At 32.0% G+C, this 24,297-nt stretch overlaps 1 protein-coding gene across 8 annotated transcripts in view; it reads right to left on the bottom strand.

The window, feature by feature from the left end:
- Positions 1-24,297, bottom strand: part of USP15 (ubiquitin specific peptidase 15) — a 123,017-nt gene that overhangs the window by 34,532 nt on the left and 64,188 nt on the right. For 3 of the 8 annotated variants that reach the window (XR_003235421.2, XM_026001799.2, XM_072741737.1), the window contains 2 exons: positions 15,894-15,980; positions 9,775-9,919 (listed from right to left, as the gene is read on the bottom strand). Coding sequence is in view for 6 of the 8 variants with exons in the window: in XM_026001799.2 (XP_025857584.1) it covers positions 9,775-9,919; positions 15,894-15,980 (232 nt within the window). In the remaining 2 variants the exon portion in view is untranslated. Of the gene's footprint in view, positions 1-3,303; positions 5,337-9,774; positions 9,920-15,893; positions 15,981-24,297 lie in introns of those variants that run through there. The other 5 variants (XR_011997880.1, XM_026001800.2, XM_072741738.1 and 2 more) reach the window with 3 other exon arrangements.

The raw sequence follows: 24,297 nt of genomic DNA, 5'->3' as shown, positions 1-24,297 counted from the left end.
TACATCATGAACTTCTAGAGCATAGGCACTGTCCTTTCCAATGCTTTTACCAATGGTTAGAACAATGCTTGGCACACAGTAGAGACTCAATGGATATTTGTTGGATTAGTTAAATAAAGTAGCCCAATAAAAACAAGATTAGGATAGTAGCTCTTAATTCCTTTGTCTTTTTCTCTTTTAACCCTAGATGAACCCAATTACTTCCTATATACATCCAGTTATCGATTCTTTGTACCACTGTAGCTGAACATTGCTAGAGAAAATTTCAAGTGAATAAATTTCTACCATTCTGAATTGATCTCCAGCCTCAAATGAGATCTCAATACTGTCAATCTTACTCTTTAATTCTTAGCAAATAACCTGCTCTCGTAGTTTTAGGATAATGGGTCATCACAAAATCTAGAAACTATTTGCAAATAATTTTTTCTCCTGTTGCAATAGTAGTGTCTTTCCTCCATTCGAATGTTGTCCTGTAAGGCTTAGTCCTGGAACTTTTTTTCATAGATGCCCTCATTTAGATGCAATCATCCCTGATTTTAATTATCATCTACAAGCAGCCATATTTCTATTACTAACCTAAGCCTTTGGTCTGTATTCTGTATTAGAATATCCATCTACATATGATGTATCTAATTTGGATGTTTCACAGGTACCACAAACTGAACATGCCTAAAATTAACTCATATTATTCTTGTTACCCCAAGCCATAAACTAAAATGTGATTTCCTTTACTTTTCATTAATTTGAGTGCCTTCTACATGTCAAACACTGTTCTAAGTAATAGGGCTAGCGCAGTGACTAAAAGAAAGCCCTGATATTCATAGAGCATATGTGAGAGAGAGGTGGGGAGGGCGATGCAGACAGATAAATGGGGCTGGAGTGGGCAAGGTTCTGACCGATAACAAACCTAAAGGAAGAGAGAGAACAAGGATACAAATATTGGGAGGAAGAAATTCCAGGTATAGGAAATTCTAAGTACAGAGATCCTGAGGCAGGAACATTCTTGGCATGAACAAGGCCAGAGCTTATAGTAAGGATGGAAAAGGAAACATGGAGGAAAATGGTAGGAAATAAGACAGCATGGGACTAGACCATATAGGGCCTTATCTCCATTCTGTTTTAAGGACTTAAGCTTTTGTTGAGTGAAATGAGAAGGCATGTAGTAGTATTACAGACAAAGAGAACATTCAAAGCCTTAGCTATGAACGGGAAAGCTCTCGCTGCTCTTTTGAGTATGGGCCATACCCATTAAGAGTTTAAGCAAATAAATCAGTTAGGAGATAACTGCAATAAAACAGATGAAATTATTGTAGCCTGGAATCTTTAATGCCTTAGTAGTACATTAAAATCCAAACTCCCCCTACATGATCTGGCTTTTTCCTAATTCTTCAGACTCATTTTATACCACTCCCCTTCAAATATTATTCCACAGGTTACTCACCTGTTGGTTCCTCAAACATGCCTGACCTAGAAAAACTGCACATGTTGTTGCTCCACCTAACTTCAACTCTCACCTGCCTAACTCATACCTATTCTCTGGTTATAGCTCTATGTTACCTCTGGAGAGTTTGACACCCAATATAAGGTAGGTACTCTGCAAGTTCTTATTATTTACTCATAGCACTCCATTTTTCCTCTTTATGATACTTATCATGATTTACTTAATGTTTATCTTCTCTACTAGACTATGCGAAACAGATACTGTTTTGTTCACAATACTATAATTATTATTGCCTATGAGTGAAAGGAACTTAGGCCCTCAATAACTACGTGCTGAGTAAATGAACAGACAACTTCATAAGTATATTTGATTAAAAAAAATTATCCAGCTTGACTGCCTATAATATTCTGAGGATAATGCTCTGAATAACTTCACGTTTTGAAAATCAACTTAATCATCAAAGCAAGAGAAATATCTATTGGTGATATTAAGGAAAAGGAACGTAATTCCAAAAGGAGTTCTTAAAATGTTCTCAATACTCTTACTATAAAATTAGCAAATGTGTATATAACTTCCTAGGAAACTGTTTTGATCTGTAAACAGTAATACTACTTCACGGGAGCATCTTGTATTAAGGGGGACATATCTTTGACATAAACATAAAAAATTTTTAATGGTTGTAAATGCAACCAGTAATGTAAATCTGTATATACTTAATGCCACTGAACTGTACAATTAATAATGATTAAAATAGTAAATTTTATTATGTATATGTGACCACAATAAAACATTTTTATGCATTTCTTACAAGTTGATTAGCATAATTTTAAAGGATGTATTATCTCAGAATGTTTTGAATAGTACCATAGTTTTAACTCTTTTATTAACTTGTCCTGGTGAATGACAAGTCACTTAAACTTTCCCTGCCTTAATTTTCTCATCAGTGAAATAAAGGTATCTTATGCCCTAAATGACAGACCTCTGTGAAGAGGAAATTAAAAAAGTGGCAATGATATGAAAAACCTTCACTATGAAAGAAAGGTACTATTGTTCTCAGAAGCTGCAGGTTTATTACCAGGCTGTTAATTTTTTAATATGAGTTTATAAGAATTAGTAATTTATTTTAAATATTATTAATTAAGCAATGGTTTTCAGTACCAACTCACTGACCTTCTCCCTACCCAGTAGAGCATAGTTTACAAATCACTGTAAGATCTGACTGATAATACTTAGCAATTAGTTTCCATAAATATAATATTAAAAGAATATTGAACTAAAGCAATTATTTGCAAAGGAGAACATTAATGAAGCTGTGCATGAGCAATAAGCATAATCACAAACTGTTTCTACTCACAAACCAAAATAGAAAGGGGATTTTAAGATAAATGACATTAAAAGAAAAAAGTTCAATAGATTAGGAACCGTTTAGTAATAAATACAGCATAGCCTCAGTTGACCAGAATTTAAATGTATACATTAAAACAAATAGATAAAAGACAAAACAAGCCTTTAAGAGGGATTTAGTGTGCCTTTCCTTTTTTTAAAGCTTCTATCAGTATAATATCCCCTATTTCCTCGTGATACTATTCAGTAAAGCAATTTATAATTTGAAATACGAGCCTAACACATTTTAGAATCTTCTAATTATAAAGTACTGAATGATATTAGTATATATTTAATAAAGGAGGAAATAGATCTTAGAAAACAGTTTGACATCAAGAAAATAAATTTTAATTTTCAGAGGATAGAAGTAAATTTGGAACGACTTTCCAAGTTTTTGTTTTTGTGGTTGTTTTTTTTTTTTTTTTGAGCAGAGCAAATTTGTAGCTATCATTATAAACTACAGACTGACATTTCTTACATTTTCCTTTAATTACAAATGAACATCCTTTCAACAATTATTAAAATCAATACAAGAGGGGATCCTGGCTGGCTCAGTGGGTGAGACATGTGACTCTTGATTTTGGGACTATGAGTTTGAGACCCATGTTGGGTGTAGAGATTACTTAAAATTAAAAAAAAAAATCTTAAAAAAAATCAATACAAGATATTTTGGCCTAATTATGTTAACTGCTGTTATAAGATTCGTGATCACTGTAAGTAATCCAATCTAGTGAGTATATGTAAATGGGTTTTGACCAGCCAGAGTAATGTAAAAACAATTCTGTCAAGTGTGATTATATACAACTAACTCCTCTTTTTATTATTTAAAGATGTTATTTATTCATGAGAAATAGAGAGAGAGAGAGAGGAAGAGGCAGAGGCAGAGGGAGAAGCAGGCTCCATGCAGGGACTCGATCCCAGGACCCGGGATCATGAGCTGAGCCAAAGGCAGATGCTTAACCGCTGAGCACCCAGGCATTCCTACAACTCCTTGAAATAATCCCTGTATCTCTATCTAATCTATACTCATATCATTCCCTATTACAGAATTAGGGGCAGATAAACATTTAAGTCTATACTAATTCAGAAATAGAGTCATTAATCCTAGAGAAACTATATGTTCAGAAAATGTGAAGGACAGACAAGATTATTCCCCTTCAGTATCTAAAGTTAAGAAAGGCATGTTTTCATGACAAAAAATCGCTATTAGCAAAGTTACTCAGGTACAAGTCATGCTTTTAGAGATACCTTTTCTCCCCCAGTAATGAAAACTCTATATTCTTAGAGAACTTTATTTATACTCTTCCCCAAAATAATATGCCTGAGAATTCTGGTTCTCCTTTCCCAGACCCTCCTTCTTTCTAAAAGAAGGAATACTTCTCTCTTACTCTAGTTCAAAGAGAAAAGTAAAAACATTGGTATCGTGTTGAGAAAGTGAATGGTTCTAACAAAGGTATGTCATTTCCATTTCTTTACTTTTATCAAAAAAGAAAGAAGACCCAATTCAGTTGTCATTTAACAGATGATTAAACATATTTTTGATGACAGTGCCAAGCAATTTTTGGCAAATATGGGAGGAAATCAAGAAAGTGAGTTTAATTTCCTGGATTAGATATAAAGTACAAGCATAGAGAATATGGTTAATAATTTTGAAATAACTTTATATGGTGACAGAATAAGACGACATCTATCATGGTGATCATTTTGTAATGTACAAAGAGTATCAAATCACTATATGGTACACATGAAACTAATACAATATTCTATGTCATAATAATTTTTAAGAAGTCTGCCATAAGAAGAAGTATTTGAACTGTTAGCTATATTCTCAGTTTATCAGAAGTCATTTAAGATCTTTAACTATAAAATTCTTATGTGTCAGGGGTTAAATGATTTTTTTTTTGACGAAAGCTATTTTCATTCATTGACTACAGATTTGGTTAATTTGAATAAAATTAGCTTCATGTTAATCTGGACTTCTAAGAACTAGTGTTCCAATAAATGCAAAGAGAATGTCTCAAGATGACAATAGAACAGCATTATATTTAATCATATGCAAAGCTATAAAGTACAACATACAAATAATTGCTTCAGTAATGACTTTTCCACTGTTTTACAATATAAGAATCTAATTTCTTCCAAAAAAATGTTATTCCTGTGTAGTATTATTCACTTTTAAGTTTTTTAAAAAAGTTTTAAGCCATTCTTCTGAATTTACTGAATAGATTTTTTCCTAATCCAACAGATCATAAAAAAAGTTGACTTTAAAAATGCTTGGAATCCCAACTGATTTTACACCTAATGACAGGAATAATCAACAGACTCTTCATTACTTTCATTCTTTTTCTATGACTTCCTAGAGTAAGAAGCCCTAGTACTTCCAAGTAAAGAGTTTGAAAACAACCATCTTACGCCATGCTGCTTTCCAGTGGAAAAGACCATATCACTCCCTTGCTTCAAATCCATCTGCAGAGTTGCTTCTTCCAGGAAGCCAATCATGAGCCTCCTAGGCCTTGACAATGAAAAAGACAAGGGTTGGAGTGCTCCTCAATCTACTGAACTGATGCTAATTAAAATTACCTCCAATAATGCAAAATTTTAAAACTAGACATTCTCTCAAAAATTTAGGGCATTAGAAAACTATTTTGTTAACTTATTTTTACCACTAGACCACGGTGTATGCCTGCAATCATAACTATGCTGGAAGCTGAGGCCAGGGATAACGTGAAATCAAGAATTTTGAATTTTCCAAAGACTGAATTTGCACATACAGTTCTACATTATTATATTCCTTGCCTACTACTTTGCCTAGGGAGAGTTAAACTAACCAGTTAAAAAATGGAGATGCTAAATACCGTTACTGCAATACTACGTGAAAAAATTAAAAACACAATTAATTCCTTCTTCATTCACTAGGTTCAATCCAAGTGAAAGGAGACTTGTAGGAAAGGATAAAAAATACAAGGATTATCAAAAGTAGACTCTTTCCAGTTACTCTGCTTAGCTCCTTGAATTGAAACAAAACAAATACAAAAACAGACAAAATATCAATCTACTACTGCCTATTCATTTATGATGTGCTAATGCTAGTCATTATCCTAAGAGTTCTATATTTATATTGTTTGACTCATTTAATCCCCATGAAATTCCTAAGATACAGGTCCTATTATTGTCCTCGTCTGATGAGAAAAATGAATTGTGGAAATAACTTATATAGGGTAACATAGTTAATAAATAAGAGAGACATGCTTTTAATCCAGGCAGTATAACTTCATAACCTGTGCTCATAATCTGTGTTATTAATTTTTAAAAAATATTTTATTTATTTATTCATGAGAGACACAGAGAGAGAGAGACAAAGGGGAGAGAGACACACAGAGAGAGAGACAGAGAGAGAGAGAGGCAGAGGGAGAAGCAGGCTCCATGCAGGGAGCCCAATGTGGGACTCGATCCTGGGTCTCCAGGATCACACCCTTGGCGGAAGGCGGTGCTAAACCGCTGAGCCACCCGGGCTCCCCTGTGTTATTAATTTTTAATGTGTTCTTTTCTTTCTTCTTGCTATACTATAGGTTTCAGACTGTTCCTTAGAGTCCTGGGATCCCATGAGAATGCTTCTGGGGCCATTAAGGAAAGTAAGAGAAAGCAGATAGGACTTTAAACCCTTTACCCAAGCAAAGCAACTTCACTACATCTGTTAAATATTGAGGATAAAATTAAACTTTTCATAGTAATAATCTTTTAAAAAGTCTTTCATATTAAAAGGCAAAAATATGAAAATCATAGTATCTAAACTATAATCTTCATGAGGTCAGGATCTATGTACAGAAGTATCTTATGTTTGATATTCAGTAATAACTTGATAAAACCATAAGGCAGTACTAATCTCAAAAATATGTAATAATCATACCATTACTGAGAAAATCTTGCATATAAATATAATTAAGTAATAACGTTAATACACAACCAGCTTGGTGCCACTTGGTTTTTAATCATAAGCAATCAAAAGATTTCTTTACCTCAAGGCTCTTGGTGGGTTAGTAAGCATAATCCATTCTCATATGCAAAAAAAGAGGTATGCTTTCCACATATTTTTTTTAGCTATATCAATAATCATACTGCCTGAGGTGCTAAAATATCTATGTATTTTTTAGGATTATTGAATATAAGAAATTACACTGAAAATCAAATTATCAGTAGAAATACTATAATATTTTCTGAAGTTCATGAATTGTCTTCAATTTCACAGAAGTTATAAGGAAACTTGAAAAAAAAAGGATAATTGAGGAAACTGTCTAAAAAACTTACTTAAAAAAATCTAGTCTATTAGTTATCTTTTAATCCCTTTCATCTGTGGGCCTACAACTTACATGCATGTTCATAAAACAGAGATAAAGGCTACCGACATAATTTTGTATTCCCTTTAATGGTGAGTTTTCACCTTGAGAGTGAACATCTAAATCAATCAAAAACCATAGAAGCTTTAAGAAAATAAAACTGAAGTATTAGCTTTTCTAATTGTGGATTAGAACGAAAAGAAGTAGCAAAAATAAAAACTCATTTTTTTTCTCTTGCCCAAACTGAAAGGAGATTTTTATTTTACAGAAAGTATAGCCTCCAGCCAAGACACAGACATGAAATATTATCCAGTGCTTAAAATTTAAACATCCCTGAATTTTCATCAAAAATTTTTCTTACTTTATGATTATTACCAGAAAGTAACAAACTATCACACTAACAAACCTCACCCTCATGGCTCTAATTTCAGTTGAAATGAAACATGTGAAGGTGATATATATTGAGAGGGTCAGCATTAGATCTACCAATTTATTGTACTAACACTGATTTCAAGTGAGGCAAAAACTAATAGAATGAAGTTTCTGATACCTTAAACATACATAAGAAAGTTCAACAAACTCCAAATCTAGCTCAAGTAAATGATTAGAAGATTTAATTTTAATACTCATTTTAAAGAAATTATAGTTAACCATCTGGAGACAAAACACTAAATAAGACTGTATCAGAGGCATAGGAAACTAGAACATAATAATCCCTTAGAAGGAATTCAGTTTGAGTGAAAGCCAGAGCCACTTCTGAATGATTAGCATGAACACTAACTCCTGTTCTTTCTGACAGACTCAAATTTTTAATGCCTATGTTGTTATTTTCTTAATCCTTATAAGAAAGTACCAAGATTGATTTTAGATTAAAAAGTAAAAACTTCTCAAGCTTTACCAAGTGTCTAGAACCAAAATAATTTTGGCAGTGTCAAGATAGGAGTTATCTAAAAATTAATATGACTTGATGATACAAGAAGACAGTTTTCTGCTATAATGTAACCATTTATATAAAACATTTTCCAGAGATGGTACTAAAGATGATTTTCAGTGGTTAGATAGAATAGTCCAACAGATATCCAAATAAAATTACAATTGTTTGGCCTGATCCTATCTCTGAAAGCTCAGCACTCACACAGCTTATTATCTAAATAGTTGGCAGAGTAATAATATGTTTTGGCTTGCTCTTCTCACAGGAGTTCCTTTTCTCTTCTCCCAGAAAAATACAGATTAAAATTTTAAATGTTTATTTAACCTGCACTAGGATCCTAGAAAAAATAATTTTAAATAAAGTAATTCATATTAAAGCATAAGTAACACTAGTGTGATTAAAGCTTTAAAGAAGAGTTTATCAACCCTACACTGTATCTGCTTAAGTGGAAAGACTATTTTCTGAGTGGTTCAACTCTAAACCAAGAAATCAGAAATTAAGTAATTATGTCCCCATTTTTAAAAGATTGCCAATTCCTGGTCTAGACCATTATGACAAATTCTGATTTTCCAAGAATACTGTAAAGACAATGGTTAATTTAGGAGACAAAGAGATTAATGCCTTGTGCAAAAGGAATTCTTTAGAATCTTGGATGGTGAAGAGTCCAATACTATTCTTAGACAGTGAAAAAGACTTGTTATAATGTCCTTAATTAAGGCATACTCTGTATTTAATCTATTATCTTTGGAAGATGCCTCCTGGGCACAGGAAACTCAGTATTAAAATATGAATAAAGAACAGAAAATTACAGATTTAAAAGTAATATTTTAGAATTTGCAAAAAATCAAAAACCCTCCAAAACAAAAGGACCAAAACAACAACAAAAAAAGGTTAAAACTGAAATATCAAAAATAGTATATCATTATTTTGGGCTTTCTGTAATGCAGAATTTTATTTATAAAAGGGAAATGAAATAACCATCTCTAATTTTATAAATAGTGACAGTGATATAAAAAAAAAATACAGATCTCATTACTTCAAAGTCAATCAAAGACATATTCAACAAGCTAGAAGAGGGTATAGATAGAGTAGGAAGAAAAGGGAAGCTCCATGGAGAAACAAAGGGAAAAAAGGGGCAGTGATCAATTATATCCCCAAATTAAAAAGATCTTAAAGAGAAAGTGAATTGTTAAAATATGTATGCAAAAGGAAGTTTATAAAATTTTCTCAAAAAAAAATCTTAATTTCTCACTAGGGTTAAAAAAGAAGATAAAATGAATTTATTTAGAGTTAGAAAACCAATGACCATAAAAGATTTATTCTCTAACATTCCGATCAATGTCCAAAAAAAACATGACACTTCTACTGAAAATATAAAGGAGAGATCTCACTTGGTTTTTCTTTTCAGAAAGCCTAGGTTTTCTGTTTGAAATTATATTTTTACGTGACATAATAGTTAATCTTCTACCATGTGGTAATCAATCATATGCTGCCTAATTGAGGAACATGATAATGATATTCTATTAGCACTAGAATGAATGAATCAAACATGCATGTTTACATCTTCCATGAAAATATAAACTCTCAAAATATATATAATACTCATGTTCTGATATGTAAAACTCTACTTTTCTTTTATTGCTGATTTCCATGAAACATAGGAGTTTCACTTTGGAAAGACCTACCTGAATAGCTGAGTTCATGAAACACGTATTTCCCAAGTTACTTAGGCCACAGAGGCCTGGCTGTTCATTGTTTCTGCCAGGTTCTGAATAATCATAGTTCTTATAAGCAGTATATGATGGGAGACAATAATTTGAGTTTTTCACACTGGAAGAAAACAAAGAATATTTTTCATAATGCAGCTAATTATTACAATATAGTTCTATGAACAGAGTACTTCAAACCTATTTGAGATAGGTGGTCAGTCATTAAACTTTATTTAAAAAATTAACTTGTACTTTTAAAGACATGAACCTAAATTAAAATAGCCCCTTTAATTAAGATACTGCTCATCCAATTAGCAAAATCACTGCATACATAATGCCACACCAACCAATACAAACCACTATTATATCTTTCTACCCTTGATTAGTTGGAGCAACTCCACAGCTTGCTCCATTCTTCATTGCTCCATCAAATTTAAGACATTCAGATTTTAAACACCACCCGCAGCAATAAATCATCTCATTTATGTCCCGTTCACATCCTGCTACTGTAATGCAACGAGAACAGTAGAAATGGGAGGAGTTGTACTTTAGGTACAGGTAAGAGCAGAGATTTCCAAGGCCTCTGTGACATCACTGGTCTGATGCATTGAAGATTCTATTTATAGTTTCCACGCTAGACCAGCAAAATCTAGTATTCAAATGCGGAAAAAAGTCCGGGGTTATCAGGGCTGCAAAAATGAAATGATTCTAAGCAATACACTCCAGTATTCGCCCTTTCCTTCTTTTAGTTTGTTAGAATAATGTAGTTTATTTACCCTAGATGAATATAACCCTTAGGATAATTTGGACTATCAGCATAATAAATATTAATCTTAAAAAAAGCTATATAATCTTCAACCTTAGAGAATCGGAGTAATTTTAAAGATGTAAACTCAATCAGTAAGTTAAATTGTCCCACTTTCTTTTTACATGTGATAAAAAAAATAATTTTGTGTAAAAGGATGGATTCTCCCTTCATTTTTAATAGGTTATCTTATAAAATATTTACAATGGACACTTTAGATATAATTCAAAAGCATACCATTTCGAAACAAAAAAAGTCACCATTTTTTTTTCATTTTTTTAAATTCATTAGGAAAAAACTGAATGAGAATCAAGGTCAAACTTAAAATCAAATCATGATTCAAATAAAAGAATATAATGTTATAAATAAACATGATGAATCAGTAACCCTGATAATTTCAACTGGCTACAATTTATTCCTGGTATTCTTTTTTAAAAGTAATTTTTACTTTTAATTTCCAATACCTTCTATTGTAGCTTCTAGACTTTCCCTTTATAACAGTTTAAGTGAACTGCTTACTGCCTGTTGTAACAAAGCCTTTAGTAAACACACACACAACACACACACACATCCCCCAACAAGCTACACAGGTAAAACAAAACTACCTCAACTCAAACTACACACACAATGCTAACCTACTAATATTTTTACATTTTTAAGAACATACTCCCCCTTCAAAAAAAGACCAGTTTCCAGACTCAAAAAAGCAAAACATCCTGATACTTAAAAAAAGAAAAGGAATGAAAAACAGGAGAGTCCAAAGAAATGCAATCTTGATCAATTCAAGAATTTCCAGACTTTTCACTATATTTACTTGTCTTAAAAAAAAAAAAAAAGAAGTATAAAATAAAAAATAGAATTCAGCATCTTTTGTTTTGGCATATCACTAACTTTATGATTCATATTTTATATTCCCAGTAACTAATAAAGTGCAAGACACTTATTAGCAATTCAATATATGTTCACTCAGTGATTAATAACTAGATTCTTAAAAAAAAATAACTAGATTCTTGAATCTTAACTTTGAGGACATGTAACAAATAGCTAAATGCTGTTTTTCCTTTATTCCTGTAAGAAGTGCTAAAAATCAAAGTCTCTACATACAAAAATGAAAGGTCTATATTTTCTACACATTCTACATGTTCAAAAAAAACCCCACACATATCCCAGATATAAAATTGAAATAAAATTTGAGAGAATATACAGGGAAAGCATGCTCAAATACATGCTCATGCCTAGACACACATACACACGCACACACACACAAGTGAAAAGACTAAAAAAGCACATTTACATGCTTATTCTTTAGGTATATATTCAGGTAATCTGTCTCTGCCACAAGTAACACAAATAAATGGATGCTGGAAGGTCTTCTCTTTCTTAGTGGGAACAGGATGGAATTTGCCAGGATAGGAATTTTTATTTACTGAGAAATCAACAAAAACTTCCTTGCCAAAGCCGTTTTTTTGTCTTTTAAAATTTTAATCTTAAAGGATATCTACATTTCAGTTTAAGTGACAAAGCATAAGCCTTGCCCAAAGACTCAGTCTAGATGTTCAATGATAATAATGAAAACTGATAAAATATTTTAATACTACATTGATTGGCCACTTACAACCCACATAATGTGCTTCCTAAATCAAATATTAAAGTAAGTAATGGAAAATACCCAAACCAGCAGTTCTTGAAGGCTTCAACAAAGTACATGAAAACCTAGATCTATGACTATTTTTTTCCTAGTCCTTATCCTCTATGGCTGTGCTATTTTGCAAAAATAAAGAAGTCTGACTGCAATCCTAATGAGAATTTTAGTATTATACTACATTAATTCTGTATTAAATATAAATCTATCACTCTAAATGACGATACATTGAAAAACGTAACTTATTTTTTGGTAAAAGTGAGCCCTTATCCTTCTATTGACATTTCAGATTGACTTTTCAATTAGCACTTACATTTGACATAATAAGTATTATAAATCTATAATTTAATCTTTGTAACCATGATTATGTTCATTTCGCAGTTAATGAATGACGCTTTCAGCAAGTAATTTGTAAAGAGCCATATGGTTGGCTAGCTCTGGCAGGCTTTTTTACAGTTTAATCTCTTACAGGGAGTCATTTCCATTTCAAATAAAAGAGCTTTAAATGAATTAACATAAAAATAGAAATGTGCTCTGATGTGGAATGCCAAGATTTGTGACAATACATACATTAAAAAGATTTTTTAAAGGCAGTGTTATATCAAAGCAAACATAGCCAAGACAGAAAAATGCAGAGAACAGAAAGAAAGAAATTGGCACATATTAAAAATGAATTTAAATTACTATTGAGGCAAAAACAAATACTGTATAGACTAGCAGGTAAAATTACTACATCAAGGCAAACAACTGATTCTTCATAATATTAGTCTTTAATAAAAACTTTATTAAATTTATAGGAAATAGTTCCAAGTATACTTTGTTACTATCTTTATGACTAATATCCTTATTTCTAGAACTGAGAACTTTTTATTTTACTAATGTATCAGTTTAATTCAAGTCTTGAATTTGTTGGCAACTTCATATAAACTTATAAGTTATAACTTTATTTTAGCATATACTTTGGTAATTGTAGAAAAATTCCACATAACATGAAGTTTCAAAAATGCACTTAATTTAAAAATTGTTACTATCCATTTTACATACTTTCAATTAAACAAACTATGTAATTTCCATACGAAGTCTTAAGCTCCTACTTATTTGTACAAGTTGAACGAAAAAAATAAATTTTATGAGAAATAATCTAATTATTATTGTATTAATTCAAATGCAAAATAATTAAAATATTAATTCAAATTCAAGTAAAAAAAAAACTTTCTATTTTACAAATGTTTAAATAAGCTTTACTTTTAAAGCTTTACTTTTATCCATGGTGGTACTTCAGTAGCCATTTCCTATAAAAAATTTCCTAATATCGAAGGACTATTTTAGTGCCTAAAATAAACATAAATAGCTAAAAATATAATCCAGCCATAGAAGTAGAATCATTAAACATACTTCAAATTTAAGAAAATATTCCAATTCCTCTCAGTATCTTTTGCAGTTAGAGGTTTTAAGATCTGATTATACCATGATATTTTTACTAGACAAAAACAGAAACACACCAGACCACATATACTAATATGAAGACTCCAGTCAAAAGGTCAAAATACAGTCTATGTTCAATACAGTCTACATACAATGTTAAAAAAAAATCTCTCCAAAGAATAACTATAAATACATTGTTATACCTGGAACTGAATTCTTTATAGTAAATGTGGGAGCATCTGCAATTGGTAGAAACACAAGAGTATTTTTATCTATGAAAAAATTATTTTTGATGAATTTAATTAAAAGATACCATATAAAATACAAACCAGATTATAGGAGTATTTCCTTTCACTTTTCTGCCTGGGGACATATATTTTCAATAGAAAAGAATATACTACAATGCAATTTTGGATATTCATAGTGCCTTTAATATTTCACTGTTACACTATAATGTAATTACGGTATACATGTTCTTTTATAAATTACTAAAATAAGGAAATTAATGTTTTAAATCTTCTTGATCCATATGGCAAATTCTTTTCTAGAAGAGTTGGACTAATACTCCAACCACTCAAATGAAATCCTTGCAAGAGTAAGTATTGTTACTTAATATTTCCCAGTGACATTGAAGTGGAGAGAAGTGGATGGAGTTTTTTTATGGTTTTAATTTACCCATCTCTAGTTAGTTGTGAATTTGAGTATTTAAAATGTTTATATATTTAATTATTTTGCTTTTATTGTCAGCTGTATCATTTACTCATTTTTCTACTTGCTTTAGAAAATTTCTCACTGATCTTTAGGACATTGATATATTAAGTATTTATCTATTTGTGATTTGTGGCAAGTATTTTTTCAATTTATTCGCCTTTTAATTTTTTTTAAATTTTTATATGCCTAACAATTAAAAAGTCAATATAATATAAAATTTTAAAGAGAAATTCTCTTTTTTTTTTTTTTTTGAGAAATTCTCAATAGTGATCCAATTTTCCGATCGTTTCCTGGATAATCTTTTCATCCTCCATTAGTCAACAATGTTATCTGATCACATTAAATTCTTTTGTATAAACAGCTGTTTCTGGACTGTCTTTCCTATTTGACTGATCTGTAGATGTATTCTTGGGTCACTACTATGCTGTTTGAACTCTTAAATCTTTACAACAGATTGCGATATTTAGTAGGATGAATACTTTTTCATTTTCCTTTCCAAAAATTATTTCAGTTAGTCTTATATATTTATAATCTAGATGTATATTAAAATAACTTTGTCAAGCCCTCTCCCCACCCCAGATATGAATTTTAAGGGAAGATTAATTAAACCTATAAATTCAATTAATGATGTTATTTTAAAAATTATTTCACAAATAGCCTTCGTTTTTTCAAATTTACTCTTTGGGGAATCAGATGCCACTTATGAACTGGACAAGTAGTGCAAATATTTAACTACATACAGTTAACCTAAAAAAATAAACCACAATGTAATGTATACATTCAAGAAATAGCAAAAGGGTAATCGTCTCTAGATTAAGGTTCTTCCCATAATTTGGACTAATCAAAAGAAATAAAAGCTTTTATTTTATCCTTTACTATAAAATAAAAAGCCATGACAATTTTCAAGGTAATAAGCCCACGTCAGACTGTAATAGAGATGCCCAAGTGATTTTTAACCTTTTTTCTTATGGCAAGATAGCATACACTTTCATGTAACTTTCATAAATTCAAAGATACTGAATATTACTCATGATGGGGCAAAGGAATTACTTCTCTGACTATTTTAAAGAAAAAATGATTGCCTTCTTGATAAACGTAAAAATTGGTGTATGCTTTCCAGGTGAGAATCACTGATACATATTTTTTAAAAACACTACATATTGTAGGTGATTTTATGTCTAGTTCTCAAATGACATCTGAAATTTATACTCGTCCTAAAAAATTGAGTTCTAACAGACTTCTATATATATTTTCAGAATTAGTGTTTAAAATGTAAAATTCTGAAACTACTTTATTTCTCTTTTAGTGAATTAATATCTTATGTATTAAATCAAGAAGTTTATAACTGTGCTTTCTTGTAAAGTTACTCCTAGAAGAACTGGTCAGTAATTAAAAAAAAAAATCAATTTTAATGCATTAAGACTTTTATTCTAAGTTTTAGATACAAGAGATTTTTTGCAACCACAATAGGGCGATCAATTAAACAAAGAGTTTTTAAGATTCAGTGCTTACTTTCTGTTGTTGATGTTGTTATAATTATTTGATAGAGATGAAGGAGAGATCTTTGGTAAAGCTGAAAAATTGGATGCACCTGGGGACCTTTAAAAATATGAAAATGTTAAATTAGATAAAAAATGCTGAATTTTGAAATTAATTATGAAATAAAGAAAGAACAGATGACAATGTATGTAGTAAATGAATGCTGGAAAACAGATTCATGAGCAAATTCACTATATATCCTTTGCTTTTCTATTTCCTATGTATTTTTTTCATATAAAAAATAATGGTACAAAAGGGAACTATTTTCAAAGGAAATTTATCAAACTAAATATACAATTTGGTATCTTATTATTTCTACAAATCTACTGACTCAACACATCCATTTCTGAGTTCAGATAACCACTTAAATATTTTACAAATAATAATTACCTTCAACTGGTAGAACGAAAATATCAATTTCTTTAAGGAAGCATGTAAAGGAAATCCAACTTGTATCTCAGTAGGAACCTACTTCTACACAACAGTGACACAGAGATCCAACGATTTACCAATTCTTTAAAATGTAAGGCAACACTTCTACTTCTACACAACAGTGACACAGAGATCCAACGATTTACCAATTCTTTAAAATGTAAGGCAACAGGGATACAATAGCATAAAAGAATTCAAAACAAAATCCCAAGAAGTTATTTTTTGGCCAAAGTTATCTCTATAAAAACTGAAAAAAAAAAAAAAGCATACATCTGACTATATATTACACACCTCACTACTTCAGAATTCTTTTGGAGAAATCTCAATTACTAATGGCTTTTAATCAACCGATATGATTTAAGGGCATGATTTATAATCAATTAAATACTTAAAGGTCTTTATGTTCTGTCTCCCTTCCAGAACATAAAGACTCCTAACTCTGGGAAACGAACTAGGGGTGGTGGAAGGGGAGGAGGGCGGGTGTTTGAGGGGAATGGGTGACGGGCACTGAGGCGGACACTTGACGGGATGAGCACTGGGTGTTTTTCTGTATGTTGGTAAATTGAACACCAATAAAAATTAATTTAAAAAAAATAAAAATAAAAAAATAATAAAAAAATAAATTAATAAAAAAATACTTAAAGGTCTCTTAAAAGATTTAATTTCCCTTGTAATTTTGTAAACAATTTTAATTTACTCGGCAACATCTAGCCCATGGGCTATAAAAATTGTCAGTCGCATCTCATTCATCATAAATTCTAAGTGAGGCCCAAAGTGGTTAGTTTTTAGTAATTATTTTCTTTAATCAAATGCTAATGAACAATGAATTGGTAAATGGGCAGGAAAGTAAAATCCACAAAATCTGCCTGGTCTACAAATTTTAGATGATTTAGATTTCACCTAATCTATACACTTGCAATGCATTAAGCAGAATACATGGTGGGCAAAAAAATTTCTTACACATAAACATTTTTATTGAACTTTAAAAATTTTATATATTATGAAATCTTAGTAAAAATTTATTTTAAGAGTTTCTTTTTGTTGATACAAGTTGTATAAGGTAGATTATATTAAGTAAGACCTCTATTTAGATGCCTTTCTGACAGAAGACTTTACAAGATATTATTTCATTCTACTAAGTTCAAAACATAAAACACAGTCAACCAACTTTTTAATATAAAACAATGTAGAGGACACATTTACAAGGTTATCTTAATATTTTAAGGTACTAGTTTTTAAATATTAAAAAAAATATAGAAGTACCCTGGCATTTTTGCCTTCATGTTAAGAATGTTAAATTAGCAAAGAAAAAAGGGGCGCCCAGGTGGCTCAGCAGTTGGGCATCTGCCTTCAGCCCAGGGCGTGATCCTGGAGACCCGGGATCGAGTCCTGCAATAGGCTCCCTGCATGGAGCCTGCTTCTCCACCCTCTTCTTATGTCTCTGCCTCTCTCTGTGTGTCTCTCATGAATAAATAAAATCTTTATTTTTTTAAGATTTTATTTATTCATGAGAGAGAGAGAGTGAGTGAGAGGCAGAGACTCAGGCAGAGGGAGAAGCAGGCTCCATGCAGGGAGCCTGACGCAGGACTCGATCCCGGGTCTCCAGCATCATGCCCTGGGCTGAAGGCAGATGCCCAACCGCTGAGCCACCCGGGCTGCCCCAAAATAAAATCCTAAAAAAAAAAAAATCCAAGTTTATTAGAGATTGAGTTATAATGAATTTAGGAGATTAATTTTTTAAAATGTGATCCACTTAACTAGAATTTAATTCACTTCAAATTTTCAGAAACAAATATATTGAAATGTCCTTTTGAATTTTACTTAAAGTCAATTTATGGGAATAAAGATTACTTTATCCAATAGAGTGGCTGAGGCACATATATTTTTCCTTCTCTGCCCATTTGTGGTCTTTTTAGTATTCATTAGCAACCCTATCCAAGTATTACAAGTTTCTATGAAATTCACTGAAATACTCAAAGATTTATTAAACGACTACTATATGCCTTGCCCTTGGTAAGTACTAGGAATACAAGGACACAGTTCCTGCAACCTCAAACAGCTCACAATCTAGTGGGAGAAAATAACACATAAGCAAAATAACTATAAAACAGTGTAAGAAGTCCTGTAACCAATTTTAAATTTATAACAAAATATAAAACTTTGTGGGTAGTTAACATGAGGCGATTTAAAATGATGCACAGAGTTGGAGAGGTAAGTGGAAACTCGAAGTGACAGTATTCCAGGTGGAAAGAACAGCACACACAAATGCTTGGGATTGTCGAAACTAAGAGGTGTTTAGGGAATTATCAATAAATTCAGTTTGGCTTAAAGAGTTGTAGGTGTGTAGTGATAGGTACAGAAGTTAATAAGGTAGGCATGATAATAAAAGACCTTTTATGTTTCATGAAGGAATTTTATTAGATCTTATACCATTGTGCTGGGCATGTTGAAAGAGTTTAAAAGGGAATCTATACTATCAGATTTGTACTCTAGAAAGGTAATTCTTGAGAAGGAGAAAAGAGATTGAGAGGTCACTTAGGAGACCAGATTAATAAAATTAATAAAGACTGGGGCAAAGACCACAGAGTGAGCACAGGCAACATGCCTTGGATGTTTAAGAAATGGCTCTCAAAATATAGTCAGTGGACCCTTAGAGGGTCTCACGATTCTTTTTTTTTTTTTTTGAAAGATTTTATTTATTTATTCATGTGAGACGCGGGGGGGCGGGGAGTGGACAGAGACACAGGCAGAGAGAGAAGCAGGCTCCATGCAGGGAACCCAACGTGGTACTTGATCCTGTTATTTGACCCTTTCACTGGATGGATATTTGCAATGATAGTGCAAAAACAATGGCGGGTAAAATTGCTGACACCTTAGCATGAGTTAAAGCAGCAGCACCAAATTAAAACTAGAATCATTGTATTCTTCATCACCTCCTTGCAGTAGAAAACAGTTTTACTTAAGAATATTCATGTTGAAAAGATAAAAAAAATAATGATTTTATTAAATACACATTTAATATTATTTGACAAACTGGCAAGTCTGTATACAGCACATCCATTCTATACTGAAGTAACATGACTGTCATGAGGAAAAAAGTCTGGTGCAATTATTTCAATTACAAGAGAAACTAGCTTCTCTTTTCACTGTGCCACTCTTTCACATAAAGGCTATCGGACAGACATCTTCTCAAAAATAAATGAAGGGAGCCTGTAACTTCAGGGAAAAAACTTGAAAGTATTTGTTGTTGCCAATAACATTCAAGTGATCAACAAAAAACGGAATCCTGGAAAATCTGACTTTGCCACCATGAAGTTTGATAGCTTTTCACTACTTAAAGACTTCCCTCGTAAGATTGGTAATGTCTTAACAAATGTGATTTAAAAATATTGTATGACGAATTATGTCAATATTTAGAATATCTGCATAACTCTGTGAATCAGTATTTTCCAACTGCATCAAGTTACACATAATAAATTTTAACACAATAGTTTTATAAAAAGTTCACTGATGTAGTTTCAGATTCCACACTGCAATTACATTTTCATCATTAAGCCACCACTGGTCAAGTTCTGATGTGGTATTAATTATCTGCAAATACTTCTCTGTGTTCTAACTACATATCTGTGAGGCTGAGTTTTCTTTATATACTTCAATCCAAACAATATATCACAATAAACAATCCAAACAATATATCACAATAAACAAAAACAAATGAAAATATAGCTATCTTCTGTTTAGTCAGATATTAAAGAAATTTCAAAAATGTAAAACAGTTCTACTCTTTTCAGTACATCATTTTGTCTTAAAGGTTATTTTTCATAAAAATATTATTTATGTCAAAATAGAATGGTTTTAATATTGTTATTTATAACTAAATATGTAAAAGTTTGATTTCTAATCCAATTTTATAAAGTTCTTTGTGTCCTTAATAATTTTTAAGAATGTCTCACTCTCTATCTCAAGTAAGTTAACAAGTCTTTTTAAAAGATAACTTTAACAATGTAAAGGGGTACACCCAAGATCAATACATCTGAAAACTTCAGGCTTAGGAGGTAGCAACTGTAAGACTGCTAACTAATTAGATGAAAAGAATGAAGTTGAAGGAAGAACTCAAGATAGCTCTGAAAGGATACCTGAAATAGGAAACAGGACATAGATATAGATTAGGTTGAGGGAATGGGAGAAGATAAGGTAAGATTTTAGTTGAATCTTACATGGCAAATCCTACATGACATTTAGAAAAAAATCCAGAATTCAGAAGAGAGTTCTGGGCTAGAAAAATAGTGGCATATCTCTGTCAGTTTGAGCTGAGGAAAAGAATTAGCATACAGTCCATCCACTGATTTTGAGAACGTATTATGGTATGAAAGGAGAAGTCATCAGATGGAAATTTGCGAAATATTAATGCATTTAAGTTGTAAGCAAAACTGCTGCAGGTAGGCAGCGAAGCTGTATACTGCCCAGTATCAAGGAGGGCCTTTCATATAGATTACAAATGTGGAAAATGCCCAAGAACTGTGCAGTACATAACCCAACAAGCAAATATGTCAGTCCTGGAGAGAAAGAGTAGCAGCCAGCCAGAGAATCTGTTAGAGAAGTGAAAACAGTTCTTGAATCATGGATTTAAATCAAGAAAAATTCTTTAGGAGACAGTTAACAAAAAGAAGTATTAAAGCAAGGTCAAATAAACTGGGATACAAAAAGGTCAAATAAGGACTTTGTTAAATCCTGAATGGGTGGTAAGAAATAATAAGTACTGCATTTTTAAAGTTGGCTGTCAAAAGGAAAAAAAAAAACCCTAAAGAATGGTATTTGGAGGACATATGGGTTTTTTTGTTTTTGTTTTTTTTTTAATTTTTATTTATTTATGATAGTCACAGAGAGAGAGAGAGGCAGAGACACAGGCAGAGGGAGAAGCAGGCTCCATGCACCGGGAGCCCGACGTGGGATTCGATCCCGGGTCTCCAGGATCGCACCCTGGGCCAAAGGCAGGCGCCAAACCGCTGCGCCACCCAGGGATCCCCCTTGTTTTTGTTTTTAAAGACACGACTAGAGGGCACCTGGATGCTCAGTGGTTGAGCATCTGCCTTTGGCTTACTTAGGTCATGGTCCTGGGATTGTGGGATTGAGTCCCATCCACATCAGGCTCCATCAGCCTATGTCTCTGTCTCTGTGTGTCTCTTATGAATAACATCTTTAAAAATAAAATAGAATAAAGACAGATTTAGATTTATAGGCTGGAGGCGAGGGGGAGATGACACTGGAAAAGAAAGAAAAGGAATGAATTACTGTTAAGTGAGTGTCTACTCTATGTGTGGCAGTATGCTAGGCATTTATTTATTTATTTGTTTTTAGGCATTTAAATACATATATAAGTAGAAGGAAGGAGATAATGAAAAAAAAAAGCAAGTTCTAAGAATCACTGAGATAAGTAACACTGGTAAAGATTGTCCTTTATAGCACAATGATCCAAAAGAGAAGGATGAATATGGTCCACAGGTAAAGCTGAAGTATTAACACTTTTTAAATGCTGTTATAGACATTACGGATGAATGTTAACAGATCACTATCTATTCTGATTCCAACTACTGACCTACATAACAGTTCATAGCCCAATGTTAGCTAACAATTGTGGAGTTAACTTTGGGGGTTGACTAGTCAGTCTGTGGATTATAACCTGAGCCTTTTAGTTCTATTTCTTTGAAGTAATTTAGAAATTACACTGTTCTCAGCAACTCTGCTCTAGTGGTTTTTTAAAGAGAGGGGAGAAAAAAATGACTCAGAAATATTACACATAGATCAGATACTAAGCCAGTTACCTAGTGTTAAACTAATTTGGGCTAAGTATAAGGTAGGGATCGAGATCCATCTCTTAAGACAGAAAACAGCAAAACATCAATGGCTGATATCATGAAGGCAGAAAATCTAACTTCATGCCAGACAAATACAGTATCTGAATTGCCCTATTTCCGTTTCAAGAAAATGCATACAATTCAAGGCTGTAAGTTGAACGTTTTGATTCAACAGAAAAATACAACTTGATAAATTAACTGAATATTCTTGATAAATTAACTGAATAGTTAACTTACATGAAAACCTAATACCATACTGAGCAGCCAAAATACAGATGTTAAGTCTGAATGCTGACACAGTAAAACAAAGATGTGTATAGGTATTTTCAAATCTGACATACAACCACCTAATGTTGTGAAATCTAACACTATAAAACAAGAATTATCTTATTAACAAAAACGAGACCAACCATAAACTCTACCCATGTCTAAAAGATAAGTTCTTAGAGAAAAAGAAAAATTTAAATCTCTTTAAAGATTAAACACTTTTACTTTTGTGAGATTAGAGATTAGTTCAACAAGCATTTGCTGTGTGCCCATGTTAGCTATTTACAGATAAATGAAAGAGAGTTTAAGAGAATTTATATATAAGTTGCTTCTCATAACTTTATTTTTGTTCATTTTGACTATTATCAATGATAACTGTAACATAAAACATTCCACTTAAAAAAACTTTTCTTTAGCCATTATGAATCCCAGCACCAAAACTGCAATACATTTTTATTTTGATGTTCAACTTCTAGAAATTTCCAAACATGCAAAAACCCTCATGTACCTAGTACCAAACTCTCAACTTCAAAAATTAACATCTTGCCACTTTGGCTTTATCCTTATCCCCTCAACTTCCCTTCCTCCATGTTTTACTGGACCATTTTAAAACAAATCTAAGACATTCATAATTTCACCTATATATATACAATGGAATACTAGTCATAAAAAGAATGAAATCTTGCCATTTGTAACAATGTGGATGGAGCTAGAGTGTATAATGCTAAGTTAAATAAGTCAGAGAAAGACAAAACAGCATATGATTTCACTGATACATGGAATTTAAAAAAACAAGACAGTTGAACATAGGGGAAAAGAGAAGCGAACCATAAAACAGATTCTTAACTATAGAGAACTGAGGGTTGCTGGAATGGAGGTGGGTGGAAGGATGGGTTTAACGGGTGATGGGTTAAGGAGGGCACTTGTGAGGAGCACTGGGTATTATATGTAAGTGATGAATCTTTGAATTCTACTCCTGAAACAAATATTACACTATATGATACGGAATTTAAATAAAAACTTGATACTAACAAACAAAAAATTACAGTATATATCCCTAACAGGTTAAGGGATCCTTTCTGATACCACTGTCAGTCCCAATTGAATAGTCTGTTCATGTTCACTTTTCTCCCAATTGTCTCAAAAGTATCTTTTCAACTGGTTGGTTTGAATCAGGACCCAAAACAAGCCCATACATTTGCAGATCAATTTTTATAACTTCAAAAGTCCTAACTTGCTCCTGCCAGCTAACTTCTCTGGTTTCATCTTACTGTGACTAAGTTTAACATCTGAATGATTTCTGTATCTATTCATATAGTTAACCTTGACTCATGTGAATTACTGTAAACAGCTCAAATCTTTCTTGGATCAAACCATGGAACAAAAACAAACTAAATCCAATAATTTATGAGTACCTACGAATACCAAGCATCTATCTACGCAAGAACCATACACTTACATTATAGTCATTTATGCAGGAAATATACTCTCTAAAATTTCTAACTTCAATTTAATCTGGATATGGCTTTTAAACATTGAATCTAATAGTAGTTATTAAACTTGATTGTGACCATGCTCTGTTTGGCAAAACTTGGAAACATGGTACTGGTACTATGTTATATTATATTTCACAACAGAAAGTTGGTCGGTTTAAATGAAGGAAAATGCATTTTCAGCATTTCAAAGGAGTGTGCATATAAAGATCTTAATGGGTTTTAAAATGAGAAACCTCAAAGTGCAGTTTTGGGAAGTGTGTTTATGTGCAGGCACAAGCATTCCAAAAGGATTTGGAGCTTGGATAGCTAAAATAACAGAAAAAAGCA

This window comes from Vulpes vulpes, chromosome 16 (assembly GCF_048418805.1).
Source record: "Vulpes vulpes isolate BD-2025 chromosome 16, VulVul3, whole genome shotgun sequence".
NCBI lineage: Eukaryota > Metazoa > Chordata > Mammalia > Carnivora > Canidae > Vulpes > Vulpes vulpes.
This window is presented reverse-complemented; position numbering and strand designations above follow the sequence as displayed.